At 40.6% G+C, this 24,200-nt stretch overlaps 1 protein-coding gene across 2 annotated transcripts in view; it reads right to left on the bottom strand.

Annotated features, from left to right (window-relative positions):
• KLHL32 (kelch like family member 32) overlaps positions 1-24,200 on the bottom strand; it is an 866,209-nt gene that overhangs the window by 141,440 nt on the left and 700,569 nt on the right. Inside the window, exon 8 of one of the 2 annotated variants that reach the window (XM_069235531.1) lies at positions 6,834-6,892. In XM_069235531.1, the coding sequence (XP_069091632.1) occupies positions 6,834-6,892 (59 nt within the window). Of the gene's footprint in view, positions 1-6,833; positions 6,893-21,349; positions 21,478-24,200 lie in introns of those variants that run through there. The other variant, XM_069235532.1, reaches the window with a different exon arrangement.

The following is a 24,200-nucleotide window of genomic DNA, read 5'->3' as shown; positions in this document are numbered from 1 at the left end:
GGCACCTGTGGGCTAATTATTCAATGGTGTTCCACCATGGAAATAGGCCCACAGGTCCCCTAACGCCTGCCCTGACCCAGGAGTTAAAAAACGGGGCAAAACAAGCTTTGCACCATTTTTTTAACCTTTCCTCCCTCCCTAGCACCATTTTTGCACAGGAGTATAAATATCGCGTTAAGGCCATAGAGTCATTTTTTGCACGGGAACGCCTACCTTGCATCTCATTAAGGCAAGGTAGGTTTCCACTTCCAAAAAATGACTTTAGCTCCATAAATTTGGCACTAGATGGGTCAAGCACCAAAGTATAAATATGGAGTTAGTTTTGCACCGAATTAGAGTAAAAAAAAAATGACGCTAATTCGGTGCAAACAGAGTATAAATATGCCCCTCAGTTTTAGTCAATCTTAGCATTAGGCAAATAGCAGACCCCCATATTTGGATGGTGTTGAATGTATTTAGGCATTGAATGTATTTAGGCGATGGCAATATGGGGTATGGTTGCATTAATCCTTCCATAGCTGGAGGTGGAGGTCTTGCTCGGTGAGGAGGTTTGATAAGAGGTTTCATGTATGGTTTAAAAATCATGATGAAGAATATAAAACCTCAAGAGAGCTTTGAATGGATATGCCTACTTCAGTATTGCAGCGGGGTGAATCCCAGACTGGTAGTCCACACGTGGTGCATGGCATGCTGTTGGCGTCAGCGGTCGCAAAGATTTGATGGAAAACGAGAGAGGTGATGGGACAGGAGCCTGCTGCATAAGCAGCTGGTTTCAGTAAAACATTTATGTAGCTCAAACTGGTGAAACAACAACAACCTTAAAATAGGAAATGCAATGCAGATTGAGGTGTTTGCAGAGGTAAACTGTTCAGATTTTACTAGATTATTGCTGCATTTAGATCCTAAAATCGTAATATCCTCTCTCTACATAAAGGCTGTCTTGTAACTACTTTTGTGTCTTAAAGTTCGTTTGTTCAACTGCTGAAGCAATTTCATTTTGAATCACATCGTTCTCAAAACCAGCAGCTTTATTTTCATAAATATGTTTTATGATTTCAACATCCAAACGCCATTATAGGCAGAACGTGCATATGAAGTGTAACAAGTAGTCGCAAAAAGATTTTTATCTGTGTTTTAGGGCACGATGCCTTCTTCATTCCTGATATATATTGAAGTGCCACCAAGCGAGACACTCGCACAATAAATATGTATTTAATAGACATACTATGTTGCAAGGCTATTCCATTTCTGGAAGAGATATTCAAGCACTCTCAAAGTCTAATCTGAACACAAATAAAGACTGACCTCCTGGTTTTAAAACATGCATAGCAAGGATAAAATAAGTGAGGGGAGCATTTTATTGAAGGAACTATGGCCCAGAGTTATGAAACTCTAGTGCCACATCAGCGTCATTTTCTTTTTATGCTAATGTGGCGTTAGGCTTCAAATATTGCTGCACCAGATTTACAAAGTGGCGCAATAAATGCATTGCGCCACTTTGTAATCCTTTGAGCCACATTATGCACGTTTCCCCATTAGGGGGGCTGCAAAAATGGCGCAGTGCAATCTAAAAGGTTCCACTGCATCATTTTTTTGTGGCTATTTTTAACGCCTGCTCAGAGCAGGCGTTAAAAAGGAGCCAACCATTGGTTACAATCGGCCCCTATGTACCTTTCAGGGTTAGCACCAAAATGTTGGCTTTAACCCCGAACAGTACCTCATTAGTGTAAAAAATGTTGATGATATTGCCCTGTAACCTGTGCCATGGTGCGCTGTATTTTAAATACGGTGCACACATGGTGGTGGTAGGGGGCGCTAAGGGGTGCAAGAAAGGTGGCACTGCACTGGGTTCAGCGGCACTTTTCTTAAATCTGCCCCAACATTACACATCGTTTTATGTTGTGCTCAGTGCAATACTATATGTGTTTTACACAAACAAATTCATCCGAGAAGTGGAGTATTGCCACAGTCATCTTTAAAAAAAGTAACAATCTGTTTTTTTAAATTTTAGACACTTTTGTTAATTGTTATGCAAAAAAGTTTGATCAACTGATAAAGCAGGAGTCTCCAACGTTTTCTGTAGTGAGAGCTACTTCTGATCAGTGAAAAAACGAGTGAGCTACTGAAGGCTAAACAACTTGTGCTTTGTTACCAGACACCCCCATGGCCAGCTACATTGACTTTAAGCCTAATGTCCGTAGAGCCAGATACTTTTGAACAAATTACTTTGACTAGGGACAATATGACGGGCTGCCATGTGTGTCAGTGAGAGCGTGGGGGTGGTATGATCATGTGTGTGTATGAATGGGATATATGTGTATGGGTGACAGAGCATGTGTCTTATTTACTTCTGGCACAGGACATACCTTTCAACCATATGTGGCACCATTAAATCTATAACACAATATATACATCTATTTTTTAAATGGTTAAAATTTAAAGTGGAGAAAAAAGGTTCTGCAGAAAATGTTCAAAATATAGAACATTTCTGCACTTTAAATTTCTCCCATAAAAAAAAAAAATACAGTATTTTTTAGAGGGTGCTTATAGCACAGTGTCTGCTGGCCACTGGCAGCACAATGCCTGCTGTTTGTAAATGTGACAACTTGAATGGCTTGAAAAGGAAAATGAAGAGGTAACTTAATCATTAAGGTAACTTTTCATTACATTTTTCTCCCATTTAACAACATGCAGAAGTATTATTTTGTTCTCACCCTCCAATTTTTAGTTGACAAGGTATTTCACTTAAGAGTTAAATACCTCTTTACTTCAGTTTTTCACCTCTGTGCCCCAGCTGAAGCCTGGGTCGGAAATATGACTGGGTATTGCTTATTATCAGGCGCTGCTATCTACAACCTGATACTAATGCAAAATAAACACAACCTTCCATTACCTTTAAAAGGCAAATGTGACCCTGTGCTACTTAAAATTGAACTCACGGCCACGAGCTACTCTGAAGATGTCTGCAAGCTCATGATCAACTGCTTGGAGACACCTGCTATAAAGAGTTAATTCTTATATTACAAGTCTGTATTTTCTAAAGCAACTAGATTTGTTTTGCATCACTATCCAACAATGTTCATTGGTCTATTAGCTAAGTGTTGCATACATTATATCCCCTTAATATTATTCTACATAAATAGCTTTTCTTTTTTAAAGCCACAGAACTTAGCCAACACAATTACATTGCCATATTATACCATTAGCACTGTACAGATGCTCAGGAAAACCGACAGGTTTGAATTTGACTGGTGGTTGGAGAATTTCAAGATGAGCACCATCTCAGGTTTCAGTGTGACCATTTTTGTTGGCAGACTTGCCCTTTTAAGCATTTGCCCAAGTTCGAGTCTGCAGACTTATTTGGTTAAATAGCATGTGCAAATGCACACAGGTTCCCTCTTGGAGGTTGAATCTTAAAGAAAAGCTCTGCAGTTTCTACATAATAAATGTGATTCACCTAACAGGACAACTTACACTTGATGCATCTAGCTGGATAAATATTAATGCAATTATGAGGGGAATCCAACTTTTCAACTGGACATATAATGGAGCTGTTTGTTTAAGCTGGCTAAGCAAATAGTATTATTGTCATTGCGGTAACATGTTTGGAGCCTCTAAAATAAAACATATTGGTATTAAGCGTGTAAGCCATACTAAAACATTTGCATTTCTCTCTGAATGTTATATTGGTATGAGAGTATTGGACAGTCTTAAGTCAGTATTTACACCAGCAGTGGAAATCACGGTTTAACTCTATGAGAATTAGGATGTGTATATGCAGGTTCCATGATTAGTCTAGGAATTTCAGAATTGTAATTATGCTGTGCCACACTTTTAGGATAATATTCTTTAAAGTAAAACTAAAGGTTATGGCAATGTGAGCAACTGATAAGATGGAATCAAAAGAATGCTTGAGGTATTGTCTGCTACCGTCGTTCTTTTTTTGGATTTGTTAGTTTGGAGCCAATGAAAATGTCTTGTCATATGGGCATCATTACCACCTTGTCTTCAGTGGCGGCCGTCGCAAACGTCAAGGGAGGGGTGGGGAAGGGGAGTCAAAGAAACAAAAAATAATAATAAAATCAAAACACTTACCCTTCCCGCCAACGTCTCCTGCCGCCTTGCTCCTCTGCTGTTCTGGTGTCCCAGCATTCACTCAGACACAGCACAGACTACCCAGCAATTCTGGCACTGCTCTCATGCTAATCATAGCATGAGAGCACCATCAGGATTGGTCCGAGTGGCTTGGACACATCTAGCGCAAAAGTTATGCAGTTAAAGTCCTGTTTTGGACATGGAAACCTGCCCTGCGTCAATGAGATGCAAAGTAGGCTTTCCCGTGCAAAAAATTACTCTATGGCCTTAGCGCCATATTTATCCCTGGGCTAAAATCACACACAGGGGAGGAGGGGTCAAATAATGGTGCAAAGCTAACTTTGCACCATTATTTAACGCCTGGGTCAGGGCAGGCGTTAGGGGACCTGTGGCCTATTTCCATGGTAGAACACCATGGAATAAGCCCACAAGTGCCCTCCCCAGGGACACCCCCACCCACACCAGAGGGACAGCGGAGGATGGGGACTTCATCCCAGGTAAGTACAAGTAAGTATATGTATATTTTTTTTAAAGATCCATTGGGGGCCCTGAAATGGGCCCTCCTACATGGGACTGGGTGCAATGGCCATGCACAGGGGGCCCTGGTCCCCTGTGGCTGGCCATTGGGGTGGTGGACATGACTCCTGTCTTTTCCAAGACAGGAGTCATGTGGTATGGATGGTTTCGCATCAGAAAATTACGCTAGGCTGGTTAGTCATTTTTTTTTTACTCTAACCAGCGTAGCGTAATTTTTTGTTGCAAACCCACTTCTCCCATACCACCACCCCCACCTGGCTAATGTCATTTTTTTTTTACGCTAGCCTACCCTTTGCGCCGGCTTGAACCATTCCATAAATATGGTGCCCAGCTGGCGCTCAAGAATGGTGCAAGCCGGTGCAAAACTTTTTGATGCAAAACTGCGTTAGAGCAGTTTTGCACCAAAAAGTATAAATATGCCCCTTAGTGCACTCCATTCCTCCTCCCCCTCTCCCACGGCCCATCCCCACCCCTTCTTTCACATGCTGACCGATCCAGCAGCAGAAAAATAATGAAGTATTGTTTTTATTTCTCTGCTAATCGCTCTTAGCCGGGGAAGGGTGACGCTCCTTTGCTATTGCGGAGGAGCAGCCCCTGCTTGTCTTCATGATCACAATGTATGCACACTGAGAGGGATCCATCACACTGGAGAAGTAGCTACACACATTTTGTTTCATTAATTTTTTGTCAACTCACAAAAGAAATCCCTGCCTCTACCTTTCTGTATTGGTTTAGCTTCCTAATAGTTGCATCTCTCTCTTGTTCTTAGTCCATCCCTACATGAAGCAGGTTTTAAGCCTGATAGCAGCATTTTAGTTACCTATTAAATATTTTAATTGTGTATTTAAATGAACCCCTGGCACATTCACCATCTACACAGGATTCTTAGTTGTCCTGCAGGGTCTGTACTTAGCCTGTCTGGAGCATTTTTGATACAGGGAATCATGCAGGGCAAGTCAAGTCTGATTTCAAGAAAATCGTAATGTTAAAGGTTGACGGCCAGAAGCTGACTCTGGTTGAGCATTTTCCCTGTCTCCAAGATGGTGGATTCTTGTGCGATATGATATAAAACAGTTGCCAGGGGACGGAGATGCATGAAAGCCTCTCATCTCTTTAGTAAAATTCTGAGTATGGGATAGTAGACTGCACTGCCAGGGAATAGAAGACAAGTATAAAGGAAAAAATACACTTGCTAAAGGAATTATGTCTGGAACCCCGATACAGAAGAGTGTTATCACACATCCAATAATAAGGTTTGCAGAGTAGGAGTTGTTGCCTGACTCAAGAGAACTTTATGACTTAATAATGGAAGGTTCCAATTGACCAGAGCTTTTATACAGGATGGATTTATTGATTTGCTTTCCTTCTGATACAATGTTTAATGGTTAATGTGCAATCACAGTAGCAGAAAGTGAGGCAGTGTCAACACATAATGCACATATTGATATGGTCATGGAAGTTGCTCAGGACAGTATAGTGGAGAATATGCTGTTTCTAGGGATCAAACTGTTTGGGAGAGAGTGAAGTGATCTAGTGAAAATGTTGGCAGAAGAGGAAGGCCTCGCACCCTAACTGACAACCAAATACTCTGCAGACTGGAAATACCCATGGCCTAGGGTTTGCTTCCCTGACAAATCCCAAATATCCATCTACCTCTTAATCCTGGATTATACTACTGCAGACCACACCCCTCAAGTGAGAGGTTACTCTAACGTTTGTTTTTGTTGAAATTAATGACCATGAACTAATGGGTTTAACAAACTAAGGGCCAGATGTAGCAAAGGGTTTTTCCCATTCTGTATCAATGGGAAAATGTGTTCGTACATAACGCCCTAAGAGCGGAGGATTTCGGATTGAGAAACCCCTGTGCCATAATATTTAGGGAAAAGAGCTAGAATCTGGATAGGGGAACATGGAAACAATATCCAGAAACGGACCCTGTAGAAGGATGTTGCTCTAATGCCAGAAGAGGAATGGGGTCTAGGAATACATGGGTTGCTTATTATTTCTGATACAGAAGCCACCAGGCACATGTTTGCTCAGTACTGCGCCGGAAACATAATTCTAAGTTGGGTATTCTATTTGGTAGTTTCTGGTAGATGAAAGAGGAAAATATATTTGATTTATGTTGAGCTCAGTTAATAAACTGCAATTTACCGAATAATGTTTTCTTATTTAGATACATTAAATTTTTAACATACCTGGCTGGGATCATACACCATTAGCCTGTTCTGATACTGTGCAGTGTTTGTTACTCCACCTAAAAAGAAACAAATCACAGAGTGTGTAAGAACATTAGAAGCGAGTTTGCTCTTCACAGTCCATGTAATGAAATAGAGAGCACTTTGACACTGCCGTTTTTCTATGCTTCATGTTTTAAAAGTTAATTTAAAATATTGGTATCAATCTCTGATAAATAAAGAAAAATGTTGTAGCATTCACAATTTTAGAAACAAGTTAATAATGAATCACAAAATGTAAAAAAAAAAAAAAAAACAAATCCTACAGATATCACAACCACATTAGTGGGAAATATATTTAATACTACTAATTATAACGTAGGAAAATGTAAACAATAATAAGTAACATGTTCTGTGGTATATGTGCTCTTAATTAAATACTTTGAAGCTAAAAGCACTGGTATATTTTGTAATTATGTATCAGCAGTACTTCATGAAAAAAAGTTAAGTGCAGGACTCCAACGTTTTTCTTAGAACTTTTCCTGGTGTTGCAATATACCAATAAACAAAGTTGGCTATTCTTGGTTCTGCTTTATGTCTGTTTCTTCCACCACCGTACACTTTCTCTTGTTATCTCACTTTAGCAGGATCTTTTTCATCCCTGCGTTTCTGTTTGTCACTGTTCTCAATTTTCCCCCTTTATGTGTTTTTGTTTTACTCTTGGTCAAAATCTGATGATGAAAAATAAGCCCACGTCCTTAAAAATGAGTTCCAGTGCTTTCTCCAAACACCAGCACAAATTAAACACTGCATTAAAGCTCAACCACAAAACCACGACCATCACTGTTAAAACACTAGTATAAAAAATTACTTTCTCAGATCTCTCTCAGTTTCTCTGTTATATGATGGGTTCTGTTAAAAGTAGTTACAAGGGCTATGAGAATTATGAGTTCTGAAGGCAGATTTCTTGATAAGTGGAGGTCCACCCAGAAATGCAACTGCGTCAAACAGGTGAACTATCTGGGTGGAATACTGCAAAAAAAAACTACGTAAATTGGCAATTTCCTAAACACACCACTTTTTAGCCTTTGTGTACCTACAAATAGTGACTGAATGATAAAAATAAACTTATGGTATTGAAGACATGGAGTGAGCACGCAGACTCTGTCAAGATGGTAAGTATAATTTCCCCCATGTTATTCCTCAAAATGCATAATTCCAGTTATTCTACCCCCACCCCCGGGAATCACCAAAGCCCAGATAATGGAAAATCCAGGGGGGGGGGTAAGTAACAGGAATGGTTGTGAGCTACTCATAACAAAGGCCTACATGTTTTGTGGACTGTGGTGAATACATTTAACAGAATTAAAACCATTTGGCATTTTATGTGACTTGGCAATGTTTGTACAAAACATAGGTAATGCTAAATATGGTGTTGAGGAAGTCTAGAAAAAAATCAGTGGAAGATAAAGGAACAAAAAAAACTTCAAAAAGTACTTTGATCCTCCTGGATCACGCTGCTGCATTTGAACAAGACACCATTGTTAACGCGTCCTTCTATGTTAATTTATACAAATTAGGACTCGTTTTAGGCCGATGAATCTTTGGACCCAGTGGTGAGACACCGTAAGACGAGATAACTGATCAATATGTCAAGCAATACATCAATAATATTATCAACATATATCACCACAATATATTTCAGTTTAGACATTGGATAAAACTGTCGGCGCAACCATGACCTTTCAGTCATGAATAACCACACCTTTGTTGAAGTTTTGTGAATTTTATTCCCTATTGATTACAATCTAACAGCAGATGTATTAATCTCAAAACCAAGAAGCAAAAGAGCATAGTCACGATATGGCAACTGTGATAAGATTTTGACAATGTAAAGATCAGAACCATTGACACACTAACATAAGAGGTACACAAGTCAGAATGCATAGAACATCATATAAGCCCAGTTCAGCATAGTTCAATGTCAGTCATGTCAGTTTGTCAGTCAAGGTGAATATCTAATCTAACCACTAATTAGCATCAGCATGTTGGACTTCATGCAAAACAATTTAGAACATCAATTTGGAAAACATCTAACTAAGGTCTCTAATCAAAAATACACAGCAGTTGGTACCTAGAAAGGAAAAGCAAATAAACAAATTTCAATAGTTAGTCATAATTACCCTCCTCAGGATAGGTCAGCATACAGGATCAGTCTTCGTCTTCAGGACATCAGTTAGATCGCCGTCAGTCTATCTAGTCTAAGGGCAGGGGACACTTCCCTCATAAGGAGGGAAAGTGTAAATGGGGCAGTCTATGGGTGAGGATGGTTTTGTATAAGTCTCAAATCACCAAATAGAGTGACAGAGTTTCTGGATGCAATCGATATAATTCCCTACCTAGTGCCCTCGAGTCTTCTGTGTCATGGGTTTTTATCCTTTTTTCGTAATACATTCCCCCAAAATTCTATTGGATAGTCACTACACCCCACTATCTGTAACCTATCAAATTATACATTAAGTAATGCACTTGTCATTTCACGATAGCTTATAACATTTCGATTGGTCTTCATAATCGACGTTTTTCGTAGGTGGCACATCCGGGGTTACTTCATTTTCTGGCACACTCTTCGGGTCAAGAGTTCTCTTTTCCATGGTTCAATGTCCTTGAAAGTGTCCATATTTTGTTGCAAAGCGTATAACTTTTATCCTAAAGCAGCTAGCATGCAGATGAGAAAAACTAGCAATGTTACATAAAACGGAGAAAAGAACAATTGCTGGGTCATGGCCTTTTGCGAGTCAGCACACTGGAGAAACAGAAAAATATGCTTTAATATGAGATCTACACAGCTAGTTCTCGACTCACGCTAATTTAAGACTTATGGATGCTAATAAGTGCAATCTTCGTACGTTAGCATATTCAATTAATCATAATACAAGTAATCGTTTCTTACAGTCCTCATTAGTTTATGCATACGATAATTCTCCACGTTTAAAATACGTTTCAATGAATAATATTATTAATGCAGCATTGTTAAATATAAGCATTTCACATCTAAATATATAATATTTAAACTACACTCTCTCAGTCCCTCCTCTGATGACGCTCGTCATCACAAAATCTTTCTCTTTGGTCTAATTTTTCACCTTGCGCATAATACGCATTTCAACATCTTGCCCTTTATGTGAGCTTTCCCATATTTCATTGAACATTTTCTCTCTTTCACTTTCTTCATTTCGTCGGGCTCTTTTGTTCCAATTTCTTTTTACTTTGTCATTGATTTTACATGTACCCCATAATCCTAATAAACAAATCAAAACAATTAATAGACCCATCATAATTTTTGCAAGTACCCCATTCCAAATGTTGGTAAACCAGCTTCCCACTCGGGCAATTCCTTTCCCAAATTTCTGCCAAACACCAGGTTCTTTCAGATCCTTCAAGTCTGTACTATCTCTAGTAAGGTTAGTAAGCATGCTTCTAATTTTCTTACTGTTATCTGGTATGAATGAGCAACAATGACGCTCATTAAGCATTTTGCAGACACCTCCACTCTTTGCTAAAAGAATGTCTAAAGCAAGCCGATTTTGAAGAGTCATAGCTCTTTCTGCAGCAAGTTCAGTATCCATCAGGAGTATGGCTCCTGTAAAATTTGTCAGCATGTTATCCACTATAGTAGACAACTTTTGAATTTTCATAGAATTCAAGATAACCCCTACTGATGGGATTATGGCTCCAAATATATCACCAATGACAGCCGCCACTGATTCTCGTTTTTGTCTAGAATGTTGTAATTCAGACGTTTTAGGTATTTGTTTTAAGTCATTAATCTGGAATATCTTTGGGAATACTATTCCCAAATAACATGTCCCATACCATCCCTTAGGGAGACGGTAATATGCATTTAATCCACAGATATAATAGATTCCAGGGATCGCTGGATCTTGTCCATTTAACATAAAGGTCCATTTACTCTGAAACAAAAATACATGCCTGCATTCACTCGTACCCACAAACAAATTGTCTTGATCAGATTTTGGTCTATATATACACAGAGCCTTCCTACATGTAATGCGTCTATAGCTAATTTGCCTTGTGTTTTGATTGCAGTGTAAGCATAATCATTTGCATAAGTACGTTTTTCTAGTCCTTTTTCTAATCTTTCTTTCAGTGCTTTGCGTCTATCATCTGTGTGATCTAAAAAGCTTTTCTCTACAGGAGACAATAAGCAAGTCAAATTGTTGCGATGTGCATAAGCAGTTCCAAATGTAAGTGTTGGCTCAAAGAATCCTCTAACTATTTTTATATCATGCTCTTTAGCTAATTTATTCAAAAATTCAATCACAGGCACAAAGGAAAACACAGCATCCAAGTTTGAATAAAAGTATTGCACATGCTCTTGATTATAGAATCTTGTTATTAGCAAGCTGCAACTAATTCCATAAGTAAGAGGGAGGCTATGATAAGTAACTCCCTCCTGCACAGACGAAGGAATTTTAGTACATACATAACAATCTTTCGCATCCATAGTTTCCACATACTCATTTAGTAAGCGATAGAAGACATTAGTAGAAAGCTCCCCTTTTGTATTAGTTCCCTCATGCATATGTCTTGCATCTTGCTCAAATCTCTCCCACGGTGATAGTTTAGTAGTGGTAGTTTCAGGTTTCGAAGTTGCATTAATAGTTTCTTTCTCTCTCCATGGCATTCCCACAATCACTCCCACAATCATTACTGCACATACAACACCTATTATAAAACCTAACCAACCACACACCCTACTCCCTTTGCTACTATTTCTATTGTAAGCCATGTTTGTATAGAATCAGTATAGCAGATCAACAATCAACTTGATGATAAACTCTTTGCGTATATTACAGTGTCTTCACTCACTCCAGGACCCCTTTTTGTCAATTCCGGTTAGCAGCTTGTCGTAAACGGGTTTCTTTAAAAGTCAAGTTTTGTTTTAGTGTCACTTCCAGTAGTTTTCCAGAGTCTCTTTCTCTTTTCAGCTTTCACGAATTCAATTTTAGCCTAGTTTCCCTTTGAATATCTTCAGGTACCGTAGTATTGGCCTGGTACTTCTCGATCAAAACAGAATGCTAAGAATTCTTGTTGCCATTCAGAGGTTGTAGCATATGCCCATTCAGGACCTGTATATCTTCTGTTCGCTATTCTTTTTCTTTTTAACCTTCGTTCACCTTGTTCTCCTTCACTCAGATCATCTGCTTGTGAAGTATCACTTTCTTCTATTATTGTGTCATTCGATACCTCTCTTATTTTAGGATGTGACTTGTCTGGCCAATTATCGTCTTTATATGTCTTGGTTCGATGTTTTCCTTCAGGACGTTGGACAGCACCCTCCTCTTGTGATATGGTGTTTCCTCTTGACGGACCTGCAACTGGTTCGGGAGACTCTGACACGTTTTGATTTGTATCTACACTTTCTCCTTCTCTTTCGTCTTCTGGTTCTATGTTGGGTTCAGACTCTAACCCGTACTTGTCTACTTCTAGGAGAACTTCTCCTTGTCTTAGTTCTCCTGCTGCCTCGACTGAGATAGGCACTCTGTCACCTCTCTCGAATTCATTGACAGTTTGAGGAACGAGGCTGTTCTCAGTGGGCTCTTCAGTAGTCTCTTGACTGATCTCTGACTCAGAGACTTCTCTTCCTGAAGTTGCTGTACCGGAAACTTCAAGTTCCTCTTCAACAGGACACATTACCCTTTTCGTGTGACTGGCATGTATCCAGTTGGGAACCCCGGCACACTTCACAGCAGTGGTAGTCGTCAATATTACTTGATATGGCCCCTTCCAACGCGGCTCAAGACACGATTTTCTCACGTGTTACTTGACAACCACCCAATCTCCAGCTTGCAGAGAGTGACCTGGATCGCCAATGAGTGGCAACGTGTTAGCTTCCACCTGGTGAGAAAAAGAGCGAACTACATCAGCCAAACCTTTGCAGTAATCCAACACCATATCATCTGTAATATTCACTAGTGCATTTGTAGGTACTGCTGGTAATCTCATAGCTCTGCCCATGAGAATTTCGTGGGGAGATAATCCCGTCTTCTTGTCTGGGGTATTTCTCATAGTCATCAGCACTAGAGGTAAGGCGTCTGGCCGCTTCATGTTTGTAGCTGCACACATTTTTGCCATTCTTGATTTTAAAGTACCATTCATCTGTTCAACTAGTCCTGATGCTTCAGGGCGATAGCTACAATGCAGCTTTTGTTCAATGTTGAGTGCGGCACACAGAAGTTTAATCACCTCATTGTCGAAGTGTCTCCCCCTATCTGATTCTATAGAAACCGGAAACCCGAATCTTGGTATCCGCTCCCTGAGTAGTAGTTTTGCAACTGTAAGACTGTCATTCCTTCGTGTGGGATATGCCTCAATCCAATGACTGAAAACACACACAATCACCAACACGTACTTCAATCCTCCACAAACAGGCATTTCGACAAAATCCATTTGCATTTTGTTGAATGGACCTCCAGCTCTCCCAATATGGCTCAAAGTTACTACAGTTCCTTTTCCAGCATTCATCTGTTGACAGATGACGCACCTGTGGCAAGTGATTTCTGCGGCATGTCTGAATTTTGGATTGAACCAATCAATCTTAAAGGACCTGATCATGGCATCTCTTCCCAGATGTGCCTGGCCATGATAGAGCCGGGCAAACTGTGATAAAAGACTATTTGGCAGAAGCAATTTTCCCTCTTCTAAAACCCATAGATCATCTTTTCTTTGTACACATTGCATTCTTTGCCAGGAACGTTTCTCTTCTTTGCTAGCACGACTTTGTAATGTTTTCAGTTCGTCTAAGATATCAACCACTCGTAATGCTAGACATAAACTTGTGTCATTTTCAGTTTGTGGTAACAATTCCCACTGCTCTTTAAACGATATACAGTTCAATGCACAAAATCTTGCGACTTGATCTGCATAGCTGTTTCCCATAGACACAAAATCTTGTGATCTAGTGTGAGCACTGCATTTCACCACGGCAACTTCGAGAGGTAACTGAATCGCATGTAACAAATCTCTTATTTGTTCACCGTTTTTCACAGGAGACACCTCTGTGACCAGAGTTGTCCAAAATCATGCACAATTCCAAATCCATATCTGCTGTCAGTATAGATAGTGACTTTCAAATTTACAGCTGCGTAGCATGCTTTAGTAAGAGCTATTAATTCTGCCACTTGTGCAGAAAACACTTTCTCGAGCCAGGAGGCTTCGACAATGCCAGTTATGGTATATACTGCGTAACCGGCTCTCAATGTTCCTGCTGAATCTCTTAGACAGGACCCATCAACAAACATAATGCAGTCATTTTCTTTTAACTGGGTATCCTGTATGTCTGGGCGAGGTTTGGTACAGAGTTCAGTCACTTCAAGACAATCATGTTCAAATTCTTCCCCATCTTTGATTTCAGTATTTTCATTGGGAAGTAAGGTTGCCGGGTTCAGCACAGTGCATCTCTTTAGTGTGACATTTGGTGACCCCAGTATAATCGTCTCATATATAGTGAGACGTGCATTTGTCATGTGTTGTGTCTTAGTTCGTGTCAACAGAATTTCAACTGAATGTGGAACCATTACTGTTAGAGGGTATCCCGTGACTATGCCTTCACATTGTGAAAGGCTTTGACCAACTGCTGCAACTGCCCGCAATCAACCCGGTAAGGCTGCTGCGACAGGGTCCAAGGTAGCTGAAAAATATGCTACAGGGCGATTTGCATCTCCGTGGACCTGTGTTAAAACAGACAAAGAACAAGCATCACGTTCATGACAAAACAACAGAAAAGGTTTCTCATAGTCAGGCATTCCCAATGCTGGTGCCCTGCACATGCATTCTTTTAATTCTACAAATGATTCAAGCTCCTCTTTTGTCAGAGTTATTGTGTATGGTTCATCCTTGACTTCTTTTCCTGTCAGTTTTATTAAAGGCTTTGAGATGATTGAGAAGTTGGGTATCCACTGACGACAGTAGCCCACCATTCCCAAAAACATCCTGACGTCTCTTTTTATTGTTGGGGGATTCATCTGCAAAACAGCACTATTCTTTCCTTTGATATTCTTCGAGACCCTTTCTCAATCAAATGTCCCAAGTATTTCACTTCTTTTTGACAGTATTGTAACTTTCTGGGTGACACCTTGTGTCCATTCTTTCCCAGATGATTCAATAATGCAATGGTATTATATTTACAACTGTCTCTGGTTTTGGATGCAATTAGCAAATCATCAATGTACTGCACAAGAGTCGAATTAAAAGGCAGCACAAGAGGTTCCAAGTCCTTCTTCAATATTTGATTGAAGATGGATGGTGACTCTGAGAACCCTTGAGGAATTCTGCACCAACTGTACACCTTGTCCAAAAATTTGAAACTGAACAAAAATTGGCTGTCCTCATGAAGGGGTATCGAAAAGAATGCTTGTGATAGGTCTACCACAGTAAACCATTCAGCATCACAAGGAACCTGGAACATTATTACCGCTGGGTTAGATACCACAGGGCAGCATTTTATCACAATTTCATTTATTTTCCTCAAATCCTGCACAATTCGAACTTTTCCACAGGGCTTCTTTAAACCCATTATGGGAGAGTTACACGGACTGCTCAAGACTTCTTTCAGGACTCCCTGTCTGAGAAAATCTGCAATTATTTGTGACACCTCAATGAGGACGTCTTGGGTCATGTGGTATTGTGATACTTGTGGGAACACTGCATTCTGCTTTATCTGAACCTTGACTGGTTCTACTCCTTTTACCAATCCTACTTCTTTCCCAGTCAAATCCCACACTTTCTCTCTCACGGTCCCTTGTAGTTAGACAGGTAGGTCGATCAAAGTATGCATTGGAAACAAAGTAATCAAAGGGTAGTCTTCATTTATCTCTCCTCCTTCCTCTATTAATTGACTCTCATCTCCCTCATCGTCACTATTTGTCTGTACTTCTATTCCATCGTTGGAACAGGTAATTGAACATTTTGTCTTACACAGTAAAGTCCCTTCCTAGTAAGGATACTGGACTTGAATCGCATACAACAAATCTATGCAGCCCTTGAAAGTTGCCAATTTCAATCTGCACCAGATCAGTAATCGGATTAGTCAGGTACTGATTTGCCACACCAACCACTCGTATAGTACGCCCTGAGAGGTAATCTCGGGACTTCTGCACTTCGAACTGTAGAGCGTGTAGCTCCTGTGTCAACCAAAAATGAAACCTTATAGACCATTACTTTTCCCTCTACGTATGGGTCTCTCTGATCTACCTCTAGGGATGCTGCAAGCCTGCACTCTTCACTGTCTGAGCTGTCATCTGACCAATCCTCATTCATGCCATTTTCACCTCGTAATGGGAATTGTTGCACAGTATTATTTTGATTGGTTACCTGGCCTGTGACCTGCTGAGGAAGCATCACCTGTTGCTGTCCCATCGGAGCCATTGGTAATTGCATTTGCTGTCTAGGCACCATAGGAATCTGCTGCTGTACTGGTTGCATTAGTACTGATTGAAAACGCAGCATTTGCATCTGCTGCATGGGCTGTACCCCTTGCATGTATACCAAATTATTAAGAAAATTCAGGTTTTGATGTCTCACTTTTGGACCTCGCGAATTTTGTAATGTACCAACATTAATGCTCTGCTGAACTGCACCATCCTGCACCATATTCGGACACTCCCGTTTCCAATGCCCCACACCCCCGCACGCGTGACATGGTGACATCTTTTTCACTCCTTGACCGTCATTTTGAATAACAACATTATTCATGTCCGAACCACGGTTCACAAACCCTCGACCTCTGCCCTGTTGGTTGAGCCTGAAACACACCATTCATTTGCGGTTGTTGTTGTATCATCTGCTGAACTCCATTTCCCTGTATTCCTGCCTGTGCAGCCTTTATCTGCATCACCATCACTTTTTCTTTCAACTTTTTCTGTTTCAACTCAATTTTGTCACTACAGTATTTCGCATACTGCAGCACCTCATCAATCGGTTTAGCTTGCCAACAAATCAAATGATTCTTAATCATTTGGCTAACCTCTGGTCTCAACCCTTCAACAAATCTAAACACAAGGTGATTCATGTCCTTCGGTTCGATAGTCTCAGTACCACTGTAATGTTTTAACGCTTTCAATAATCTCTCGTAATAAGCATGTATTGACTTCTTAACCTCTTGAGAGGTCCGGTCAATTTTCTGCCAATCGGTCACCTTTGGCGACACCTTTTGTTTCAAGAACTCAATTACTTTATGATAATATTTCATCACTTCTTCTGAAGGTGCTCCAGTCACCTTATCTCTTGCCGGCTCCTTCGTTGGCCAATCTACCCCTCTCTTGCACTCGAGCCACAAATCAGGCGGAACAATGATCTCAAATAAAGTATTCAAGTCTTCCCAGAGACACTTTGCAAGTTTCACGAACCTGTCCGTTTGTTGATACCACTCAATCGGCTTCTCTCTTAATCTAGGATAATAGTTCGTAAAAGATAAAATATCTCCTCTAGACCGTGGCACATGTACTAAAACACCACCAGCTGTCTCTCTCATAGGTAAGATTTTTACCGATCCCAGGTCAGGTGACGTCCTAACTTCATTGGACCCTGGACTGTCTCCCTTTCCCTTATCTCTTTTCTTTGCCCATCGGCCTTCCCATTTCTCTAATGCACCCCAAATTTGTGCACTTTGCAACAGTTCTCTCAGATGTGCCTTCATGCCTGCAGATCTCATGTGTTCAAAATCTTTGGAGTCAAAATCTAATCTGTAACTTCTTTAGTGCTTAGTGTTTCCTTAGTGTTTGCTTAGTGTTTCCGATATCAATATTATATTTATCTGCCAAATTCGCTAATCTCTGATGTACTTTGCCTACCTCTTTGGTAATCTTGGGACATAAGTACCTCAATTCTGCCTCAGTGTATGATTCCAACCTATTTACTCCCATTGTCCCTTCCACTAACTTGGCATCTTCTGCCCCTAGTCGTACAAAATTCAGGTATTCATCTTGTTTTTCTTTCTCAGGTTCAATGGTAGTCATTGCAGTCTTTTGTGAGGTACAAGTTTTCTCTAACCACTCATTTAACTGCTGTACTGTAAAACCCTGCAGTGAAATATTCCCTGCATGTATCATTGGGGTGTGTGAGGTATTTGTGCTCATGGTTTGGGGAGTTAAAACTCCCAACCCTGCTTGACGCATCGCTTCGAGAGGTGCCCCTACTGGACTAAGGTCCATTTAGGGCCTGGGCTGTTCATTTACTTGTTCTCCAGGAGCCATTATCTGGGGTGTTCTCATAGGCCCTCCTCTTATCGCTTCCTGAGTCATCACTCCCTGATCATGCATCCCTGATTTACCTTGTGCATACAATGGTACGGGGGGACCAACAGTAATGGGTAACGATATAGCGGCAGTTGTCTGGCCTGGACCCAGACTTCTTGGGGCCTCAACACCATAGGTCTGCTCCAGTGTACCCGGTACAGGTACTAACGGTGGTCCCGCTACAGGGTTATACCCTGGTATCAACTGTGGGGGTTGAGACATTAGCTTCGGAGTCGATTCAATCTGTATTAAATTTGGCTTTGTGTATATCGGGTCTGGCGGCACTATCAAGTTTGTAGTAGTCTCAAGTACTGGAACATCAGGGTAGATTCTCTTTATCTGCGGTGGAGGCTACAACTGTATCGGCAAGTCTGGTGCAGTGGGTACACTGACACCATTCTGTATCAAAGCTGTATCGCTAGTCTGTACTGTATCTGTAACTCCCTTTTCCTGCGTCTGGTTCCCAGGATCCAAGCTAGTACTTGGAGTATTGTCACTCACCGCATATGGTGGCGGACGATCATGTAACAATCTATCCATAAATTCCTCATCATCTGAATCATCTTCCTCTTCCCAGGACCTTTTATTTTCTTTAGACTTGCCTGAATCATTGTCGGTTTTACAGGAGGCTTTCTTTCCCTGTGTCTCTTCTCCCTGGGTTATTGCTGGGAATAACTTCAACCCATCTACGATTCCCCTTCTCCACATTTTGCTCTCGTTGTCCCACCTAGCCTCTGCATATGATTTTTCTGCCCTTCTCAGCCTTCTCTGAAGGCTTTCTTGTCTATGTTTAAGGGCCATAAAGTCCCAAATCGCCAAAGCCTCGTATTGTGCCGGTCTCGGAGGTGGCTTCTGTGTACTTAACATCCACCTCAGACTTTCTAGTACCTTTGGATTAAACGTCCCATGCTCTGGAAACGCTAAACACCCTTCTTTTTCTGTTAATTTGCGCCACTGTTACATCCATAAACAAGGTGCGACACCATTCTCTCCCATAACCGTATAAGCCGGAGTACCCTCAGGTGGTGTGGGTTCTCCATCGGTTGCAACAATATACACATCTCCCTTTAGAGCGCTCTTAAATGCTTTGACAAAATTAATTTTTTTCGCGATCTCTTATACTTGTATTCAATCAGAAATGGCTTAGTTCCCAGGACACTCTTCACCTGCCCTTTCTCAACCTATTGCCTCTCACGGACGGCAGCCAATCCGTGCGCGACCCCTCTCGACATCTGAACTATCTCAGCGCGGCACCACTGACGTCACACTCACACACACTGCAGCTGACAAAGTATTGCGGCTTGTCTGCTCTTCACTGACCCTTACAACTCACACAAACTAATGCAAATTATTGCGAGCACCTTATAATGACAACACAAATCTGCCGGTTTACTACAGGAAGGGTAACACATTCGCTTCAGAACTTTACAGAGATTTCACTTGAAGCCTCAGCCGCTACTCTCTCCTTCTCAGTCCCCGCATACGCAAGCAGAATTCGACCCGCAAATTCTACTCTCGACTTGTCAATGACTCCTTCTAGTGCACTTTAGAATTTGTCAAATCTCCATCAAAGATTTCATACATGCATTATAACTCAAACTCGACTTGTCAACCACGCCCGATTGACCTATTAAACCGCACAGATTACAACATGAACCACATTTATCATCATACTCCGGAGTCTTAGACCTCGACAGGTCCGTACACGACAACCAACCACGTGGATAATTTTGAGCAACAAGCGCTACATTCACATGAAGTACGCCGACTTCCCTACTCTCATACTGTGGAGTACGCCCACTCCTGCTAAACAACACTCAATTTGGCCTAAATACACACAAATTTTTCACAACCACCTGCAAGATGCATAAGCTTAGGCAAGCGCAAAGACCTTAACCACGCACACTATGGCGACGAGAACATTCCCAACTCATTTAGGCAGGCTCCGAGATCCCGGGAAAGCCATGGCGAACTTAGCAACCCATCATCTCTCCAAATTGCATTATCACAGAAAAACAAATTAAACAATGAAACTCCATCCTAGGGCCCCCAAGGGCCAAACCGTCGTTCTGCTACCAGAACTGTTAACGCGTCCTTCTATGTTAATTTATACCCATTAGGACTCGTTTTAGGCCGATGAATCTTTGGACCCAGTGGTGAGACACCGTAAGACGAGATAACTGATCAATATGTCAAGCAATACATCCATAATATTATCAACATATATCACCACAATATATTTCAGTTTAGACATTGGATAAAACTGTCGGCGCAACCATGACCTTTCAGTCATGAATAACCACACCTTTGTTGAAGTTTTGTGAATTTTATTCCCTATTGATTACAATCTAACAGCAGATGTATTAATCTCAAAACCAAGAAGCAAAAGAGCATAGTCACGATATGGCAACTGTGATAAGATTTTGACAATGTAAAGATCAGAACCATTGACACACTAACATAAGAGGTACACAAGTCAGAATGCATAGAACATCATATAAGCCCAGTTCAGCATAGTTCAATGTCAGTCATGTCCGTTTGTCAGTCAAGGTGAATATCTAATTAACCACTAATTAGTATCAGCATGTTGGACTTCATGCAAAACAATTTAGAACATCAATTTGGAAAACATCTAACTAAGGTCTCTAATCAAAAATACACAGCAGTTGGTACCTAGAAAGGAAAAGCAAATAAACGAATTTCAATAGTTACAGTCATAATTACCCTCCTCAGGATAGGTCAGCATACAGGATCAGTCTTGGTCTTCAGGACATCAGTTAGATCGCCGTCAGTCTATCTAGTCTAAGGGCAGGGGACACTTCCCTCATAAGGAGGGAAAGTGTAAATGGGGCAGTCTATGGGTGAGGATGGTTTTGTCTAAGTCTCAAATCACCAAATAGAGTGACAGAGTTTCTGGATGCAATCGATATCATTCCCTACCTAGTGCCCTCGAGTCTTCTGTGTCATGGGTTTTTAACCATTTTTCCTAATACATTCCCCCAAAATTCTATTGGATAGTCACTACACCCCACTATCTGTAACCTATCAAATTATACATTAAGTAATGCACTTGTCATTTCACGATAGCTTATAACATTTCGATTGGTCTTCATAATTGACGTTTTTCGTAGGTGGCACATCCGGGGTTACTTCATTTTCTGGCACACTCTTCGGGTCAAGAGTTCTCTTTTCCGTGGTTCAATGTCCTTGAAAGTGTCCATATTTTGTTGCAAAGCGTATAACTTTTATCCTAAAGCAGCTAGCATGCGGATGAGAAAAACTAGCAATGTTACATAAAACGGAGAAAAGAACAATTGCTGGGTCATGGCCTTTTGCGAATCAGCACACTGGAGAAAGAGAAAAATATGCTTTAATATGAGAGCTACACAGCTAGTTTTCGACTCACGCTAATTTAAGACTTATGGATGCTAATAAGTGCAATCTTCGTACGTTAGCATATTCAATTAATCATAATACAAGTAATCGTTTCTTACAGTCGTCATTAGTTTATGCATACGATAATTCTCCACGTTTAAAATACGTTTCAATTAATAATATTATTAATGCAGCATTGTTAAATATAAGCATTTCACATCTAAATATATAATATTTAAACTACGCTCTCTCACCATAATAATCTGACTTCAATCTATTGCTATGTTACAAAGACCCACCATTTACTGGGTTTACTCTTACTTGATTGACCCTTCAACATCTACTTATTCCTTCTATAGGCTGTACTATAACTAGCCATATATAAACTTGTGACATCAGACCGCAATGGATGTAACAAAGGGATTTCCTTTACCCACCACCCTCAGCCTTTGTATGCCTGCAACAATTGTCTGAATAAAAAATAATAAACTTATGGTATTGCAGAAATGGCCTGAGCCTGCAGTCTATGTTTCATACTAAATATGTATTTTGTGGCACCCCTCCAGTCAATGTACCCACACTAACAGATGATTGTATCTCCTTTGCTTGACGGAAAGGATGAGGTCATCAGGTATGTACATGGTGATGCTGGACGAGTTACAGTGCCTGCAGTTCCTTGAGACTGAGAGCTTGCAGAAATGCTTCCAGCCCATGGTGGGGGAGGGGTATGAATCTAGCTCTATTTAGAGGGCCCTAAGCATGGACTTGTCCCTCCTGCACAGCAAAATACCATTAGAGATCCGAAGGAAAATGACACAAGGTTTGGCAAGTCACCAGCATGCAGATTACATGGGTCATCCTAGTCTCAATACAGTTCAAGAAGTGCAGAGCTTAAAGAAGAGTTGAAAGTTATCCCAGACCTAATTACTTCTAAATTACAGTAAATAGGGTACCTGCTGCAGCTTTAACTCTGGTGGGTAAGATAGGATAATGTAGAACCCCACTCCTCTGTTTGCACAATGGAAGTGGTCCTCAAGTACTTACTACCTACAGATTTTCAGGGTGGAGACACTCAGCATACCCATCTTCTGATGGGCCCTCAGGAGACACAAGCAAGTTGTAGCCTCACATTGCATGTTCTCTCAAATGCCTCGCAGCTTATTTTTCTCTGCCTCCCTACCCCCACCCTGGAAGCTGGAAACACCCGGTGTGGTCACTAGGGATGGCAGAGTTGCCACATTTCTGAAGTGGGGAATGGAGGGGTCAAAAATGTACTGTCACAATATGGGAGTGACAAGTAGATAACAAGGGGATGAATAAGTGAGGTCTCATATATGATTTTGCCTGAAGGACTTATATATATGTATGATGTGCAACTCAACTTTTCAAATAGCTACAGTAATGCATGTAGTTCGTAAAATTTCCAATGCAGCCAGCTGGAGACCCCTTTCTCTGCCAAGATCGTCTTTCGTGAATCAGAGGGGCAGATTTTGAATTTTGCAGCTGATTCTTTTTACAGAGTAATTTGTTACTCCTGCCCATCTATGCAACCTACTGTTTTTTGGGTTACTCAATATTTAAGCAACTTGGAACAAACATAGTGTAACATAACCTGGTGATCATACCCTTAGTGTACTGAATGGTATTTAGTTACTATGAACATTGATTAATGAAAATATGTGACATAGTAGACAAAGGAGGAAATGTAAACCACCTTACATGGCTAAGCATTTTCCCCACTAGTTATGTATTTATTATCTGTTTTATTCAGTGCTTACCATACCATATCAGTGTCTGAATGATTTAGGGAGTCAAATACGTTTTCAGTTTTAAAATAATTGGTATAAATTAGCAAGTTGGACGAAAGGTTGACAATGAGAAGAGAGTATATAAAAACAATATATGGCAAACCAATATCTTGAGAAGATACAAGTCTTAGATTGCCACCTGGAGCAGTAACAAGAGAACAGAGAAATAAGCAGGAACAAATCAGTATGATATAGAGGAACCATTACCGGGGAACATATCTTGTACATCCCTTAATAGTGAACACATTCAAGTTTTAGAAAGAGGTATTTGCTTCTGCCCAGTAACACAGTGGGATATTGTGAAAACAGAAATTGATCTTCAGTTTACAAGAAAACTCAAACTACAAGCGTATGTCAGTCAAAACAATGATATCCCATCAACATAGCACTACACACAGATTTGACAAGATTTGACAAGCAGACAGACTAAAGGCATTTGTCTTTTGATAACCCTGTCTTACAAAAGTCGTACAGATGATCTATAGAGAAGAAGCACTGGCCCTTAAATCAGGGATCAGTTAATTACTATTCTGTTGATACCATTCTCAATCCCAAGTTGATGTTAGCCCCAGTAATTTCACCTGGAAATTAGGTTATCTATTCCACACAGTAGTAAAAGATACATTAAGGAAAGGCCACCAAAAAATTAGTAAAATCAAGATATGGTTATCGAACTCCAGGTCTTCAAAACACTCCAAATGTGGAGGAGGCAGATCAAAGGGGTAATACTGTCCTAATGTCTTTGTGACTGATGCTCAATGCCAACTACCACATCCACAATGCTATAATAATTTGAAAATGGACCGTGCAGTATCCAGCCAACAAATGTTTAATGAAAATTGAATATTGGGGTGAACAAATTCTTCCTATGCAAGCAGAAAAGATTC

The sequence above is a fragment of the Pleurodeles waltl genome, chromosome 5 (assembly GCF_031143425.1).
Source record: "Pleurodeles waltl isolate 20211129_DDA chromosome 5, aPleWal1.hap1.20221129, whole genome shotgun sequence".
In the NCBI taxonomy this organism is placed as follows: domain Eukaryota; kingdom Metazoa; phylum Chordata; class Amphibia; order Caudata; family Salamandridae; genus Pleurodeles; species Pleurodeles waltl.
The sequence above is the reverse complement of the archived record's forward strand: the minus strand, read 5'-3'. Positions and strand labels throughout refer to the sequence as shown.